This window comes from Acomys russatus, chromosome 14, assembly GCF_903995435.1.
Source record: "Acomys russatus chromosome 14, mAcoRus1.1, whole genome shotgun sequence".
Classification (NCBI taxonomy): domain Eukaryota; kingdom Metazoa; phylum Chordata; class Mammalia; order Rodentia; family Muridae; genus Acomys; species Acomys russatus.
The window spans coordinates 36,762,521-36,778,946 of NC_067150.1; the positions used below are offsets into that span (position 1 = coordinate 36,762,521).

The 16,426-nt window shown below is 52.2% G+C and overlaps 1 protein-coding gene across 1 annotated transcript; it reads left to right on the forward strand.

Moving 5' to 3' along the window:
- The first annotated feature begins 1,143 nt into the window (after positions 1-1,143).
- Positions 1,144-15,390, forward strand: Scn4b (sodium voltage-gated channel beta subunit 4). Its single transcript, XM_051156336.1, has 5 exons — positions 1,144-1,824; positions 9,730-9,902; positions 11,014-11,242; positions 12,648-12,777; positions 13,959-15,390. The coding sequence occupies exons 1-5, from the start codon at positions 1,764-1,766 to the stop codon at positions 14,050-14,052; spliced, it is 687 nt and encodes a 228-aa protein (XP_051012293.1). The 5' UTR covers positions 1,144-1,763; the 3' UTR covers positions 14,053-15,390.
- Positions 15,391-16,426: the final 1,036 nt, after the last annotated feature.

The following is a 16,426-nucleotide window of genomic DNA, read 5'->3' on the forward strand; positions in this document are numbered from 1 at the left end:
TACACAGAGAAACCTTCTCAAACAAAACAAAACAAACAAAGAACAGCAGCAGCAGCAACAACATCAATATCAACAAAAAAATCAAGACAGTAAGGAAAGTCTATCTCCCACCTTCTGCTTTTGACTGCTTTTCCTTGATGACCTAGAAGTTCAGGTCCAAAATAGGATTTTTTTTTCCCCCCAAGCTCTTCCCTAGTCATTTTGCTTCTGTGGCTGGTCCTGCAGCAACAGGGGCTCTGGTGCATGCACAGAAGCCACCCACCTGCTCATCAAGCATATTCACACAGCTGCCTTTAGGCCACTTCTTGAGTCTGTGGGCACACTCATCCTTTCAGAGGACAGACGGGAGCGGAGCCCAACTCAGACAGCCCCGGAGGAGGAAAGTCTAGGTTCTTGGATCCCCAGAACTGTCTAGAACCGAGAGGAGGTGGTCTCTATTGTGTTCCCCGGACTCACGGGCTAGCATGAAGTCCTCTAAAACTGGGAGCCCAGGGCTGCCCTTCCTGTTGCCTAAGGCTGAGGATGCTGCTGTTTTGCACGACCCCAGGAAGTAAATATCATGGGGTCACCACCATCTGGCAGACAGCAGAGACTTCTCCAGAAAGTTGTTTGCTTTTTTTAGAGTTCTCCAGCAGCAAACCGCAGGCAGAAGAAAACAGCGAGGTTTTCTCCGCAGACATTTAACATACAACCTCAAGGCTCTCTTATGGCGCTGAAACTTACCAGGCCCTCCAGTTTGGAAGATGGGTGTGGTGGTGTGCCTGCAGTAGGAATGCAGGGCTATTTCCAAGGTTTAACTGGTCCCCAGATAGCAAGGAAGATTTGTCCTGGAGGGTTGTTTGGGTAGTTGACTAGGGGTCTTGAAGGGGACATCCCTTGTGTTTTTGATTACCTCCCCCTCCGCCCCCCCATTTCCTCCCGGTCCCCCCTCCTCGCCCCCAGCACTGGAGGAAAAGCAAGTTGTCAAGTGTCTGTCACCTAGCCCTGTAACATGCAAAGAGTCTGTGCAGAAATGGGTTGGTGGGTGGTGTGCAGGAGCAGTTTGCAGGGGAAACTAGGTTTCCCACAGCCTAAAAGGCATCCGCAGAGCAACTGAACCGCTAGTCTAGGGCTGCACCGGGTCGTCCGCAGCGGGCAAGCCGGCACACGCCCACCGGCTGCGGCAACGCTCGCTGCGGACGTCCTCCCTGTGGTCCCGGGAGAGTCAGCGGCTGCCCTTACTCGTGTTCTCCGAGCCGAACAAAACAGCCTTCCAACAAACCTAAAAGCTCCACCTCTACTCCCCCATGAACTCTTCTCCTAATTGGCAGCTCGGCGCTTGGGGTGATGCGGGCGGCTGCGGGCCAGCCCTGCAGTGCCAAGCCGCAGCATCCCGGTCCGGCTAGAGAGGGAGAGGGCTGATCAGGCTGCACCCCACGATCGTAATCCGCCGCGCGCCCCGGTGCTGTGCGAAACCGGCGAGGACGCCGCCCCTCCTGCGGCTGGAGCGCTTCCAGAGCAGAGGCGCATCGCGGTGCCGCTCTCCCTGGCGTCCTCCCTCCAGCTCCGGCTCCTGCAGCCGGCTCCAAAAGGCAGGCGGGCGCGCCTCCCCCTCTTTGTCCTCCCCCTCGTCTCGCTCTCTCGCGGCTAACTTTCCGGAGCCCGACCCGCGGCGCGGAGCTCTCCCGGCAGCTGCGGGGCCCAGGGCTGATCTCGGGCGAAGAGCTCGGCTGTGCCCACTATCCCATCCCAAGCCCTCGGAGCGCTCCGGAGAGAATAGGACTATGTCCCGGTCTGGGGACCGAGACAGTATCTCTGCGAGATGGCTGGGCACTGGACTTTTGGGTAAGATAGCTCCAGCTGTGTCTTTTCTCTCGCCTCTTTCTTACCCCCACCCAACCCTGAAGGAGGGGACACAGGAGAAGAGAGGTGCCTTAGACAAGGTGGCACCAAATGAGTGGGATGAGAGGACTCTTAGATTTGAGACTGTGCTCCCGGGGAACCCTGTGCATCCTCCCCCCCACCCCCACCCCCAGCCACCCTGGCAATGAGTTTTTTGCTTCCTCTGGTGCCTTTGGAGCCAGGTTTTGGGTCCTGCAGCACAGGAATGCTCCGGAGCCCCCGAGTTAAGGCATGCTGGTGGTGGGGTCCACTGCCTTGAGAGTAAGAGTTCCAGGGGTTGTGGTTGCCGGTGTAGTGGTGTCAGCCACTCTTGCTGGGAGCTATTGGCTGGCTTCCCTGGCAGCAGGGATGCACCACAGGGTAACAAGGGTCTTCCCCCAACCCTTTGCTAGGCTCTTCCACCTACTGTCTTCTCTGGTGTCACTAACACTCTTTGTCAAATGCGCGAAGGGCTCGGAAAGACCTAGAGGACCATTCCAAAGCCGCCTTTTAAGAAGGACCTTGTCCCTCGTCCGATATAGGGGTTCTTTGGGGGGAAGACCTGTCTGTTCTGCTCCTGCCTCTTCATTTTGGAGAAGACTGTGGAGAGAGAGAGAGAGAGAGAGAGAGAGAGAGAGAGAGAGAGAGAGAGAGAGAGAGAGAGAGAGAGAGAGAGAGAGAGAGAGAGAGAGAGGAGCCAGGTCCAGAGGACACAGAGGGTATAAACTATTACGATTACCTATTAATATTCACATGATGGTTTTGAGTGTCAAACTCCAAGAGATTAGGCAATGGTATTTATTAGTCCTGAATGCAATCTTCTACACGGCCTGACTTTCAATGTAAGCTGACTCTGTCTCTGGCACCTGTGCCCCTTCCTGTTTATATGTCAGGTTTGGTTTTTAACAGCTTGCCTCCCCTGCCCCCACCTGACCCCCTCCCCCGACTTTGGGTCAGGCACATGGTAGAGGTATTTGTGTGGAAACAGGGGACAGAGTCCTCTGAGAGAAGCCGATGCTGCTCTTGCACCTGAAAGCCATGTACAGACCTGTCCTATAGGTACCTGTCAGCTGTTGAGGTTATGGTGGTGGGAACAGTATTTACATTTATTTATTTATTTATTTATTTATTTCCAAGCTCTGCTTTACTCACCTCCCTGAAGCCAGATATAAGACACTGGTGTTTTGTCCCATACCATTGGCACAGATGTTATACAGGTTTCATGGCGACTCTTTAAAGCCCAAGGCTCCTTTTTGTGGGATGGTATAGTGTTGTTCCCATGGAGTTGCCACTTGGATCATCCCAGGCCTCCCCTGTGGCCGTAGTAGGGGTGAGGAATCTCTGAGGCACCAAGACTCCAGCCATTAAGCCAGACCCTGGTACCTCATGGGTTGCCTTACCTCTGTGTTTGGTTGGCCAAGGGAGTGCCAGGCCTAGCACTACCAGAATATTCATGGAGCCAGGCTTCTGTGGACAACCAAGAGGGCTGTGGGACCTGGGGGTGTGGTGAGCGGAGAGCAGGGCAGGGACTTTGAAAACGAAAGCATGGAGCTTTCCAAACACTGAGGAGTGTTGTCGTCCAGAGCGGGATGATAACCTGCCTAAGGGAGCATGACCATTTGATGGTCAAGTGGGACAGAAGCCAGCCTGGCTGGTGAGAGGGAAGGTCAGTGGGGTTTGTGTTAAGGGTTTGAGCATGCGTGAGGCCCTGGGACATGACGCGGAAGGCTATGGTTGGCCTTGAGCAGTGCTCAGAGCTGTGTCTTCATAGTTGAGGACACTGTGCCCCAGAAGTCCTCTCTCCATATCAACTCAGTTTCATAGACTAAAACCTGATGGTTTTGAAAACACAAACAAGATAGCCTTTTCTGAGCCCAAGAAGTGGCTGGCAAAGCCATATCGCAGCGGCTGAGGCTTATATGGGTTCCAGTTTTTTTCCTAAGTATGTAACTGGTGTTGCTCTTGCCCGCCTCTTCCTTGCTCCCTCATTTGCTTAATTGCCATGATCTGTGTTTAATTATCACTTGTGAGGGTGCTGTGTCGCACAACCCTCTCTCCCCTGGTATGTATTTATTACGGGCTTGTTTAATGAGTGCACAATTAAGGAGAGGGTGTTGAGTCCCACTCAGAGGAAGAAACCAGCAAGGTTTAAACCAGGAGATCTTGGGGAAGAGGGGAGGAGGGGCAGGGGCCAGTCTGCATCTGGAAAAGATGATTAACCCTCAGATCTGCAGGAGGCTGGCTTAAGGGAACAGGCAAGGCTGAGTCCCTAAGCCCTTAGGAGTGGCTACCTCCTAGTGAGATCATCTTGCCTTGTAGCTGCTTCTTAAGGGGATGTAGGTGTTTCCTCATAATCCGTGGATGTGGTGGGCCAACACCATTGCCCAGTGGCCTCTAAGAAAGGGAACAGCCTCACTGTTTGGATTTGTTTGTAAAGCTGGTTTCACCAATCCAGTGCTGTCTCAGGGGCATGCTTCTATCATGGCAAAGCTCCTGGGGGGTGGGCAGGAAGCAGACAGGCAGGTTGCCTAGGGTGAGGGAGCACAAATCTTTCCTTTGCCATGGGACCCAGGAGCCCTGCCTGGCCCAGCCCTGCTTCCCCAGTCTCCGAGGCCTCTCTCCCAGGAGGGGTCCTTGTCTCACTGCCCTCGGCCCACTTTCTTCCTCCAAGCTCTAACTCTGAGCCATTCTTCCTCCCTGGGGCCAGAAAGTCTCGGCTGAGCTTCTGCTTGCCATGCCCCACAAGTCCTTGGAGCTAAACTTAGAGCGGACACCACTCTGCCCGCCTGGATGTGACTGATCCCTGGGTATGGGAAAAGATGATGGGATGTTTCCAGCCTGGCATCGACCTTGAAGTGGATAGTAGTAACCATCAGATTCCTGCTGGTGTGACTATTCGATAGCGTAGCCATGTGCTGGATGGCTTTTGTTTGTGTGCGTGTACATGTGAGTGCAGGTATGTGTGAGGAAGCCAGGTGTTAAGCCTGGTTGTCAGTCCTCAGGTGAGGCAGGATGTGTCTTTTCACCTGGAACCTCTAGATGAGTAGATAAGGCTGGCTAGTGAGCCCAAGACATGCCCCTGCCTCTGTCTTCTGAGTTCTGGAATTACAAACCCATGTCACCATACTCCCCCCCCCCCCCCAAAGGTTTCTGGGAATTGAACTCACGGTTGCTAGTAAACACTTTGCTTACTGAGTCATGTCCACAGCCATAAATACTTTACAAAAATTTTGATACAACTTGTGAGTCCCAAGTCTGTCTTTCTCCATGGACAAAGCCCCAGAAGGGTGGCAGGAGCTAGGGACTTTGGAAGATATCTGCTGAGAGTGGCTTAATGACTTAGGAAAAGCCAGGTTGTGAGGGTGAGGGTGGACCTCCAGAGGACTCTGACAGAGGAGACTCCATGGCTCCCACAGTGCCAGCAGGAGGCCCAACTCACAGACACACACCCAACACCCATGCTGGCATTAATGAGGTAACTTTTGGGCCAAGCAAGAAAGTCCTTTACTTAGGGAAATAGCCACATGGAAATAATCCAAAAAGTGGTAGAGGGTGAAGGAATAAATCAATGTGCGAGTAGCCTGGAGACAGACTTGGCTGAGGACAGTAGTCTTTAAGAGGAACCAGTGGCGCCCTGCTTGTATCCAATGCTGGTGCAGGGACAGCCCTGTCCTCCTCCCCTCCTTCAAACGATATCCTCTCCCCTAGGAGGTTCCCTGACTGAAATCCTTCTTGGGTTTTACACAGCTTCCTGTTTTGGTTTCCCATCCAGCTCGAGATAGGTAGGAAAGTCTACAGCTATCCTCACATGGCTCCGGGGCGGCGCAGGCAGGATGTGGCACCTCCGACTTTGTCAAGGTCAGCAGGCAGACTGGGACTTGCTGACCAGTCCAGTCCAGCTTTGGCCAACCTGCTGAAGTAGCCCTGCAGGGGCCTGTTAGTGGATCCTGACCCAAGCTCTTTCTTCCCAAGCTCAGTCTCTCCTGAGCTTGTGCAGCAACCTCCCAGACAGCTGGCAGGACTTCCCCATGCCTGACGGGGTGGGCTCTGTGTTGCAGAAGCAGCCAGGCTTGCCTACTACTATCTCTCAGGTTTCCACCTGGGCAGGAATGACTCTGTGGAAACCATCGATTCTGGTTGCCTTTGATCCCCTCTAGGATAGCGAGGACACTGGCAGTGCTTCACTCAGAGTCCTGGGCGAATTAGATAGAGTTAAGTTATCCGCAGCAGGCAGAAATGCAGTGCTGTGCGGTGAGCCAGAACTTAAAGAAATAGTGTTCTTCCTTCTGAACTTTCCGTCTGCTCTTCTCTGCTTCTGTCTATTTAGAGCAGTCCAAAGCACTTTCTCAAACCTGGCTTCTTGTCCCCGCACCTCAGGAGGTGGAGGTAGGAGGATGGGGAGCTCAAGGTCATCCTTGGCTGCATAGTAAATTCTAGTCTGGCCTATATGATTCTATCTCAATGCCAGGCATGGTGGTGCACGCCTTTAATCCCAGCACTCGGGAGGCAGAGGTAGATGGATCATTGTGAGTTCGAGGCCAGGCTGGTCTACAAAGTGAGTCCAGGACAGCCGAGATAACACAGAGAAACCTTGTCTCAAAAAACAAAAACCAAACCAAACCAAACAAAAAGAGACTATCTCAAAAATAAACAAGTTATCATCACCCCTTTGATGTGCTTCCGTGTCCTGGAATTGCTGGAAAGGAGAAGTTTGGCCCCTGGAGCCAGAGTCCCTCCAACTTCATCAGGACCCTTGTTCCCGGGTCCGGTCACTACGCTCAGAAGAATTACCAGGAAGCTCCCTCTTTCCTTCCTTCCATTTTTTTTCTTCCTTCTCTCCCCCTCCCCTTCCTTTTATTTTTTATCTTTTTGAGACAGAGTCTTATGCTGCAGCAGAAGCTGGTCTGAAAGCTGCAGCTAGTCTCCTGCCTCTCCGAGTTCTGGGAATCCAGGTGTGAGCCCACTGCACGCAGCTTAGAGGGCTTCTTTTTTTTCCCCCCTTTATAACCGTAGAGGTGAGTTTGTGTTTTCATGCGTGAATGTGGGCATGCAGCAGTGTGTACATAGAGGTCAGAGTTCACCCTTGGTCTTTGCCTCCCACCTCGTTTGAGACAGTATCTCTCTGTTGTTTTCCTGCTGCACATACCAGGCTAGCCAGCTCACAAAGCTTCCTGGAATCCTCCTGTCTCTGTCACCCATGTCCTCCCCTGCACCCCCCCCCCCCCGTGCCAGCACTGGAGATTACTGGTGCTTTATGCTACACACTGGCTTTTTCCATGGGTGCTGGGGATTTGAACTCAGATCCTCAGGCTGACATGGCAATCACTGAGGCAGCTCACCAGCCCAGAAGCTGCCGATCTTCACTGTTTCCATGTCTTCTGCTCTGCATCTTGGTTCTGGTTCTGGGCTTAGGGGCTGTGGGAGGTGTGGAAAGCAGAGCTTTGGGCTCATAGCCTCTGGTGCTGGATCTAGGCTGGACAGTGGACACGTATGACTGTTCCTGTCTCTAGACCTCGGGGGAGAGTTGGGGTAGAGGACAGCAGAGATAAAACAAGAACCCCGAACTCCAGGGAGCATTGACCCCCATCAGAATGGCCCTTGGGAAAAGCAGGTCTATTTCTGAGAGCTGCCTACTTACTTCCTGGCTATGTGGCCTTTACAGGGTTTATTTCTTTGGGAGATTTATTGGGGATAAAAGGAATAATGACTTTATGGGTTAAGGACGAAATGGGCATAGTCTATAAAATATGCCCACCTATCACACAGTAAGCACTGAGCTCCAAAGAGGCCGTTTGCTGTGTGACTGCTGGGAAAAATCACTTGACCTCTCTGAGACTCAATTTCATCATCTATAAAAGGATAAAACATGTGCCTGCCATTTAATATTCTGTTAGAAGTGGGGGTGACTGTGTGGGAGCCCTCTAGCAGAGTCATTCTCAAATTGTGGTCTGCGCCCACACTGCTCCCACTGTTCCCTGGGAGCTATAGGGAGAGGCCAGTTCTGAAGACTCACACAGCTCCGAGGCCCGACCCACTCTTGTCTATGCCTGTCCACTGTTGATTCTGATGGCTCTTGGCATGGAAAACCATTGCAATAGTTCCTGGTGCACTGCATGTGTATGCACTCACTCTCTCTCTCTCTCTCTCTCTCTCTCTCTCTCTCTCTCTCTCTCACTCACACACACACACACACACACACACACACAGAGTTGCTAATTGAGGTAATCTAGCAAGAGCTGGAGCCACCTTGGGCAAATGCACCTATTTTAAGCATGTGAGGAGGGGCTCCTGCCTCCCTCTGAGGTCTTAAGGGAATGGCTGACTTCTCCAGGCTTAGCTTCCTCTTTAGTGTGGTCTATAATCTTAGACATGATGGGGTAGCTGCAGAAGGTTGAAAGGCGCCAGGCACACAGGAAATGCTTCATCAATATCTGCTTTATTGTCATTACAGGAGTGATGACACGGCAGGAGTCAGGACTGGGTTACTGGGCCATAGGGTGCAATTTCTGACCGTGTGTATGTGTGTATGTGTGTGTGTGTGTGTGTGTGTGTGTGTGTGTGTGTGTGCGCGCGCGCGCACGCGCGCCAAAAGCAAACGAAGGTGAAGGGAACAGGGCCACCAGCACACCTTGTCTGTCATTTGGTAACATGGTCATTACCTCTTGTGGGCAAAACAAGAGGAAATTGATTTATGATGCAGCACGAGGGAATTAAGTTAGACAACAAAGGGAAAGGGGTTTCCTGAGAATCAAGGTGGGAATGAGTGTTCATTTTCCCAATGGGCAAAGAAAGGTAAGGGTTCAGTGTGGCTTTTCTTCCCTGTGGATCTCTTCCCTGGGAACGACCTTGAGGCAGTGGAGTCTCCCTGAGGAATGTGCCAGAAGAAGGAAGGTTAGATTCTTTAAGAGCGCTTAGGGAGGCGGGCCAACGCGAGGGCAACGCCTCCGGAGGCAGAGGGATGTCCTGTGGAGGGGGTTGGGGTGGCCGCGGTGTGTGTGTGTGTGTGTGTGTGTGTGTGTGTGTGTGTGTGTGTGTGTGTGTGTGTGTGTTGGTTTCTAGTGTGGAGGTGAGGAGTGTAGCTGTGGGGTGATGGATAGTCTGCGCTTCACCAGGTCCTGAGGGGACAAGCTACCGCTAGGTCCCGAATCCTGCAGCGTGCCCTCACATGGTTCCAGTGGCCTCTGCAGAGAGCTGGGCTCTGCTTGCTCCATTCTGCGTCGCTAGCAGTCTGTGTACCCCAAGGCCATAGCTCCATCCAGAGGGCTGGGTAGTCATCCTTCTCCCCTTGGGATCTCTTTGTGTGGTCGGAGGCGCTGGACTCTCTAGCCAGCTAATGCCCAGCCCTAAGGTGTCTTTGCCGCTAGAAGAGCAGGGGCTGCGGCGCCTTTCCTTCCGCCTGACAACGCTTTGGCTCCTATCCTCAATTCTCAAACGTCACCAGGGGTGCGCCCCGACCTAGAGAAGTCTCCTGGGTGCATGTGAAAGGGAGTTCTGGCACTTTCAACCGGTGTTGGACCCCAACCCAGGTGAAGAGGTGGAGTTGCAGGTTCCAAGTTAAAAAAAAAAACAAACAAAAAACAAAAAACAAAAAAACAAAACCCTACCAGACCTTCCTTTTCTTGGGTTGGGGTGACCCCTCGTGGTCATCTTGAGTACCACACGGGCCACTAAAGCTCAGAATTCAGTTCTGTTTAGGCCAAGTGGCTATTGAAATACATGGTCCAGGCTGTGTAGATATTGTGTATAGACCCGCCGTCCCTTCTGAGGATGCCAAAAGCGTCTTCGCATGGCAGAGTCACTCTTCTCCGAGAGTGCCCTTCCAGAGCTTTTTTTGGCATTTTATTAAGGAAGGCCTTGTCCCTTGTACAGGTCTCTTCCTGCTCCCCATGTCGCTGTCGTTGGAGGTGTCTGTGGGAAAGGCCACCACCATCTACGCTATCAACGGCTCAGCGATCCTGCTGCCCTGCACCTTCTCCAGCTGTTTCGGCTTTGAGAACCTCTACTTTAGGTGGTCCTACAATAACAGCGAAACATACAGGATTGTAAGTAGGGTGCTCATGTCCTCCCCATGTCTTCCTCACCCATGGATGCCTTCAAGCCCAGACTCTGGTCCCTTCTCACGATCCCAAAGACCCACTTCAGGAGGATTGTTCTGATGGCGATGCCAGAATCTGGGGGCTGTTGGAAAATTTGGCTACACCTTGTTGTCCTTCCTTGAGGGAAACCTGCAGCTTGGATATCTGCAGAAGACGTCATAGCTTAACAATCAGGAGAAAGAAGCCTTTCAAAGGTGTGGAGAGCGGAAATGAGCAGTGGCTGAGGACTGCATGGAAGGACAGGAGAGGGGGCAAGAGAGGAGCAGTGGGGCGAGTGGGGTGCAGATGCTGAAGAAGTTCTGTGCAGTCTGGCAGAGGTTCTTCTTCCTGAGTAACTGTGAAAGCTCCAAGAGTACAGCTCTGGGCAGCGTTAGAGACTAGCCTTAGAGGATGCTGGTGGTGAGGGCATTAATTCAGGTCTTGACTGAAGGACAGAGTTCAGTGGAGTAGACATACAGTGTAGTGAGGAAGTAAAGGCTGTGTGGGACATGCAGAGATAAGTGGTGTGTGTGTGTGTGTGTGTGTGTGTGTGTGTGTGGTACTTGCGTTGTATGTTGTGGTGGTGTGAATGATATTGTGATGTGTGTGTTGTGTGATGTGTATGTGTGCATTGTGTGCTGTGGTGTGTATGTGTGTGTGCGGTATGTGTGTTGTGTATGTGTGGGGTGTGTGGGTGGCGTGTGGGGGTGGAGTGGTGTATGTGTGTTGTGTATGTGTTGTGTGTGTTGTGTATGTGTGTGTGTGGTATGTGTGTTGTGTGTGTGGTATATGTGTGTGGTGTGTATGTGTGTGTATGTGTGTTGTGTCTGTATGTGTGTGTTATTTGCAGAGGCACTATGGGGAGAAAAGGAACACAGCCAGTGTGCTGTTTTCCAGGAATTCCTTGAGAAAAGAACACAGGCTTAGTTTGAAACAGGCAGAATTCAGATGAGGCAGAGCTATAGACAGCTGTCAGAGAGAGCAGAGGAAAATGAAGGGTCTTTCTGGGCATGGACATGGCTGGCGCTCTCTGGAGGGCCAGAGACTTGACTCCTCTGACCTTTTCCCCCCGCTCTAGCTCATCGACGGGATCGTGAAGAATGAAAAATCTGACCCTAAGGTGAGGGTGAAAGACGATGACCGCATCACCCTGGAGGGCTCCACTAAGGAGAAGACGAACAACATCTCCATCCTGTTGAGTGACCTGGACTTCAGTGACTCAGGCAGATACACCTGCTTCGTGAGGAACCCCAAGGAGAGGGAGTTGAACAACTCTGCCACCATCACCCTCCAAGTGGTTGATAAATGTATGTGGTAGGGTGGGCGTGAGAGCAGGAAGAACTTGGGGTTGTCTGTCTCAGCGTGGAATCGAAACGGCGAAAATGGGCCACGCTAGCGATTTCTTTACACTTGCAAGAGTTACTGGAGCTGTATATGGAGGCTAGAAAAAGCCAGCTTTGGAGCGAGTTGGGACTGGCACTGAGCATCTTTGAGCCTTGATTTCCTAGTCCATAAAATGGACATCACAGCCAGGTAGGCTGTAAGGGACAGAGGAGCCAGCTGAGAGAGTTCAGTAGCGTTAGGCTCTCTCCATGTGGGTGGATTTTTATTGTCTTTGTGTACTGAATTCGCAAGTGTTGGATGGCTGTGAGGTGTTGTAGTAAAGGATGCTGTGGCTGGTACGCCGTGTTCTTTTTTGAGGAGTGTGTAGTTCAGAGTAAGACAAACAGATGGATAGCCCCCGTATGAATAGCTGAGATACAGATGCTTTCCAAAGAGATAGAGTGAGGTGTGGTCCTTCCCCGGTGAAGCAGTGAAGGCACTAAAGACAAGAAGCCAGGTAGTCATATACCTCCACTCTATGGAGGTGGGCAGAGATGCCAAAGGGAACAAATAGGTGAAAAATTAGGTTAGGCACCTTGCAGCTGAGGATCCTGGAATTTAGCCCATTTCAAGGGCAGAGTCTGAGGCCATGCAGGCAGTTAGAACCACAGATGGCATCATCTCTTCTACCAGTTTAGATTCCTGTCACTCTACTCTGTGTGTGGCCTTTGCAGGAAGAGAAGGGAAGGGTACCAAGGCTGGCCCAGTGTTTCTGGGTGCCAGGCTCTGAGTTAGCTCTGTGCGTCTCCCAGGTGACTCTCGTCTATTTATAGAGCGTTTCAGCTATCCGTTTACATGGTGGAGGTCATGCAGGGTGCTGGGGTCCAGTGTGACCAAGATGGGAGCTTTGCTCCCTCCCCCGACACTAGCTAAGGGACCAATGCAATTAAACAAAGAGTGGTGCTGTAGAGAGGAGATAAAGCAACAATGGGGTGGGGGGGGGGAGGGGGGCAGGGCGGGGAGCCAGGAGGGCTCACAGGACAGCCAGGGAAGGCTTTGCCTTGCTGGGGAAGGTGAGAGGGCAGGCGGACTGAAGGCAGTGGGAGAGGAAGCAGAGAAGATAGCTGAGGAGAGAGCTTGTGACTCAAAGGTAGGAGCTGTGGGTCTTCCTCTGATTTATGCCCCAGTGAGTAGGCACTGGGAACAGTGAATGGTAAGGGAAGGTATGGGAAGAAGTGTTGGGAAGGCTGAAAGGAATAGGCCCCCGAGTGTGCCTCTTCTGTCCTGCTTGACCTGAGAGGGTCGTAGCCTGGAGGCGAGGCTGTCAGCTCTGCTCTTTGTGTTGTGGCGTTACACGATTTTTCCTTCCCTGCTCTGCCCCTCCTCCAGTGGAAGAAGTGGACAACACGGTGACACTCATCATCCTGGCTGTGGTGGGCGGGGTCATTGGACTTCTCATCTGCATCCTAATGCTGAAGAAGCTCATCACCTTCATCCTGAAGAAGACCCGTGAGAAGAAGTGAGTTGACTCGCCATCGCTCCCCGAACCTGGTGCCCCTCCCCTGTGGCCTTCTCGCTCTGCATCCATTTACCCTTGCCAGCTGGCAGTGCCATCTCTGTCTCTTCTTTCTCCACCTCCTTCTGATGCCACCATTGTCCTTTGCTATCCCTACAGCCTTGCCTCATCCCCTGGCCCCCTCCCAACCTCTCTCCACCTGTTCTTCATCACCCATTTCCAGTCTATTAGCTTTGCTCTTCCCATTTGTACCACCTGCCCTAAAGCCTGCTATAGGATTTAGGAAACCTAACCTTTTTGTTGTTTGTTTGTTTTACGAGACAGGGTTTCTCTGGGTATCCCTGGCTGTCTTAGACTTATTTTGTAGACCAGGCTGGCCTCAAACTCACAGAGTCCACCTGCCTCTGCCTCCCTGAGTGCTGGGATTATAGGCGTGCACCACCACGCCTGTGTAGGGAGCAAATTTATTTTTATTTTTATCAGAGAAAATGTTACTTCACGTATAGAAATTCTAGAATGGAAAGACTCTTTTAGGGAGATGAGAAATTCCAGGCATTCAAATAGGAGAGGCAGAAACAATGTCTGGCATCCAAACATGGTGGCTCGTGCCTGCAATCCCAGTCACTGAGCGTCGGGCTTAGAAGGATCATTTTAAGTTTAAAGCCAGCCTTTTCTGCCCTGTGAGGCCTTGCTTTCAAAGCCAAAGCTAAACTAAACTAAGCTTAAACCTGAAAGGGTGACATGGCCCCCAGGAAGTCTTAGTATAAATTCAGTTATAAAAATAAATATCTAGGGTCAGGGATGTAGCTAAGAGGTACAGTGCCTGCCTAGCATGTGTGAGGATTTGGGTTCAGTGTATTGGAAGGATGAGAAAGATGGACAGGTATAGAGGGTATGAGCCCAGGCCCAGGATTTTCTTGAACAGTGTCGGGCTGTCTTTAAATCAGGAAGTAAGGAAGTCTTGAAGGGAACAGATGTGTTCTGGGCAAGACAGAGGATGATGCAGGCTGTCTCTGGAGCAGAACAAAAAAGAAAAGACCAGAGAGAGGGCACAGGACTGGGCATGGGAAGCCATGCACCTAGCCCTTTATCCCTGGTTCCTCTCACCAGCCCCCCCCTCTCTTTCTCTCTCTCTCTCCCTCTGCCTCCCCCCTCTCTTTCTCTGCCTCTCTTCCTCTCTCCAGAAAGGAATGTCTCGTGAGTTCCTCTGGGAATGACAACACAGAGAATGGGCTACCTGGCTCCAAGGCAGAAGAGAAGCCACCCACAAAAGTGTGAGGCCCTGCTTGGGGCCAAGCAGTGCAGGGAGCCCCACTTTCTGATGGTGATATTGATGGCAAGTTCTGTCTGTAGAACCCACCTACTGAGATGTGTGTTGCTTGGCCCAAACTCTAGTCTTTAGGAGCAGGATGGACCTGGTCCTTCCCCAGCCTGTGCTTCCTAGGGGCAAGGGTTGGCTGTGGGAGGAAGCCTATGGGAGGCTGAAGAAAGAGAAAGGAGGGGCTGGAGTGACCTTCTCACCGCAGCAAAACCTCACTTTCCCCTCACTTTGCCTTCTGATCTTTCACTGGGAAATTGGGGTGATCAGTGAGGGCTGCTCCCAAAGCTGGGGTTTGGAGATGGGTGTAAGGTGAGCACTTATGCTGGGAACATGCCAGAACTCTGGGATGGAGTCTGCTGAGTGTGGGGCCAGTTGTGAGGGAGAAGCTGGGCTTTGAAGAATATCAGGCTTCCTGAAGTCCCTTCAGAAGGCACTTCTCCTTCCCCCGACCCTGAAATACCCGCACAGTGTCCCGGCTCCCTGTCCAGCCTTCTGCTCTGAATCTGTAGACCTTCCAGCTAGACCTGGCTACCCTGGTCTTCAAGTGTCCCAGCCTACCTAGCTTATCTTTGCTCTCTGGGCTGCAGCTGCCGAAGAGGCTTGTGGGGAGGGGCGACCTCCATCCTTCCTAGAGCACTGGGGTGCTAGACGCATCTTTTTTTTTTGGCTTTGCTCTTTGGATTTCAGAGGTGGGAGAGCAGTGTCCTCGACCTCCCAGCCTTTGAAATGTCTACTCCATCCCTACAAGACTGACAGCCCTTATTCCTGGCGTGGCAGGACCATGCCTCTCTGGTACTTCTGGAGCTCAGTTTCCCACATTTCTCCCTTCTCTCGAAACAGCTGGCATCGCCATCGTCCTTGAGGGATGGTTTCCTACGACCTCTCATCCTACACCTTTGCTCCTTCTATGTCCCTCCAGCATGCCTGGCCTTCCCCTGTCCCCCAGGTCTGTGCACCCCCAGCCCTGGGTCTGCCATTGCCTCAGGGACCTCTGTTTCCAGATGAGAAGGCCTTTGGCTTTTCCAGCTTCTTTCTGCCCAGCTGGGCCAGCTTCTTGCCTAGGCTGAGGCTGAGGAAGAGACGGAGAGGGTACTTATACCTTCTCTCTACTTTCTGCAGAGCCGGTTTGCACACCCCTTGCGTGTGGGGCTAGATTGTGCCTTAGCTCCCTGAGTCCTGGCTCTTACCCCATTTTCTGTTGGATCACACTCCCTCACTTCTTGCACAGTTTGGTGTGATGCTTGTCGGGCTCCCCAGTGCCCTTCCCCGAGGTCGTGGAGGAGACCATGAAGCTAGTGTTGTGTAAACGATGGCTGTGTGGCTGGGGGCCGTCTCAGCGACACCTGTGGGGTGCTCTTTTTCTTCTCCCTGATACTACACTGGATGGCATTCGATGTGGGACCTTCAGAGAGGTGTGATTGTGTGGTCCTTGCGATATACAAGATGTGATAATGCGGGGCGCCCAACCTCCCTCTTCCTCATCAGACTTCTGATACCCTCGGTACCCCAGAAGATGGAGACTAGTCTTCTTTCCAGGGGATGTAGGGCCTGCTCCAGGCTCTGCCCAGGAGTAGCTGAAGGCACCTCCAAAGTGGACGTTGGGCAAGACTAAGGAACAATAGGGCTTTTAGGGTGCCTGTGGCTATGGCTAGTGTCTCTTTCCCAGCCAAGGCGCTCATGGGTCCTTGCCTCCTGTCCCCCTGTCTTTCTTTACCCAGAACCCATTGTGAGCTGGGGTAAAAATTACCCTTCTCCTGCTTTTTATACATTTATTTGAGCAAAGTCTCATGTAGCCCAGGTTGGCCCTCCAACTTCCTATGTAGTGAAGACTGGCCTTGAACTCCTGATCTCTTGCCTCCATCGCCCCAGTGCTGGGATGACAGGTGTGAGCCTACACCCTGAGAGCAATCATGGCACCAGAGCCTCCAGCCATTCAGGAAACTTCCAGCTGCCTTCAAGTAAAACTGCTTTCTTCCCCAGCATTGGAAGAGGAGAAGTGCTGTGGGCTCTTCTTGTCAACCGCCCCCCTCCCGCCCCTCCCTCAAAAAGCCAAGGCATACAGAAGGAGAAAGGAAGGGAGCCACCCTCCCCTCTTCCTGTTCACTTAGAGGTGGCTCTCTGCAGCTTTCCCCATCTACCCAAAGGGTGAAATAATACCTACCTCACAGGACTGTCGTGAGGCTTGGCGAGTTTTCTTTTTTCTTTTTCCTCTTTCTTGGCTTGGAAAGATATTGGGAAACAAGGCTGATAACTGGAGAGAGTGGTCCATGTCTGTCTGGTCCTCATCTCTGGGCTGCCTCCTTAAATACACACACCGCCTCACACTCTTCC

Excerpts from the sequence above, each read along its gene's own strand:
- Scn4b (XM_051156336.1), top strand. The coding sequence starts at position 1,764 with ATGTCCCGGTCTGGGGACCGAGACAGTATCTCTGCGAGATGGCTGGGC. Across the intron at positions 1,825-9,729 it reads GCTGGGCACTGGACTTTTGG|GTCTCTTCCTGCTCCCCATG; the intron begins GTAAGATAGCTC and ends TCCCTTGTACAG. Across the intron at positions 11,243-12,647 it reads CCTCCAAGTGGTTGATAAAT|TGGAAGAAGTGGACAACACG; the intron begins GTATGTGGTAGG and ends CCCCTCCTCCAG.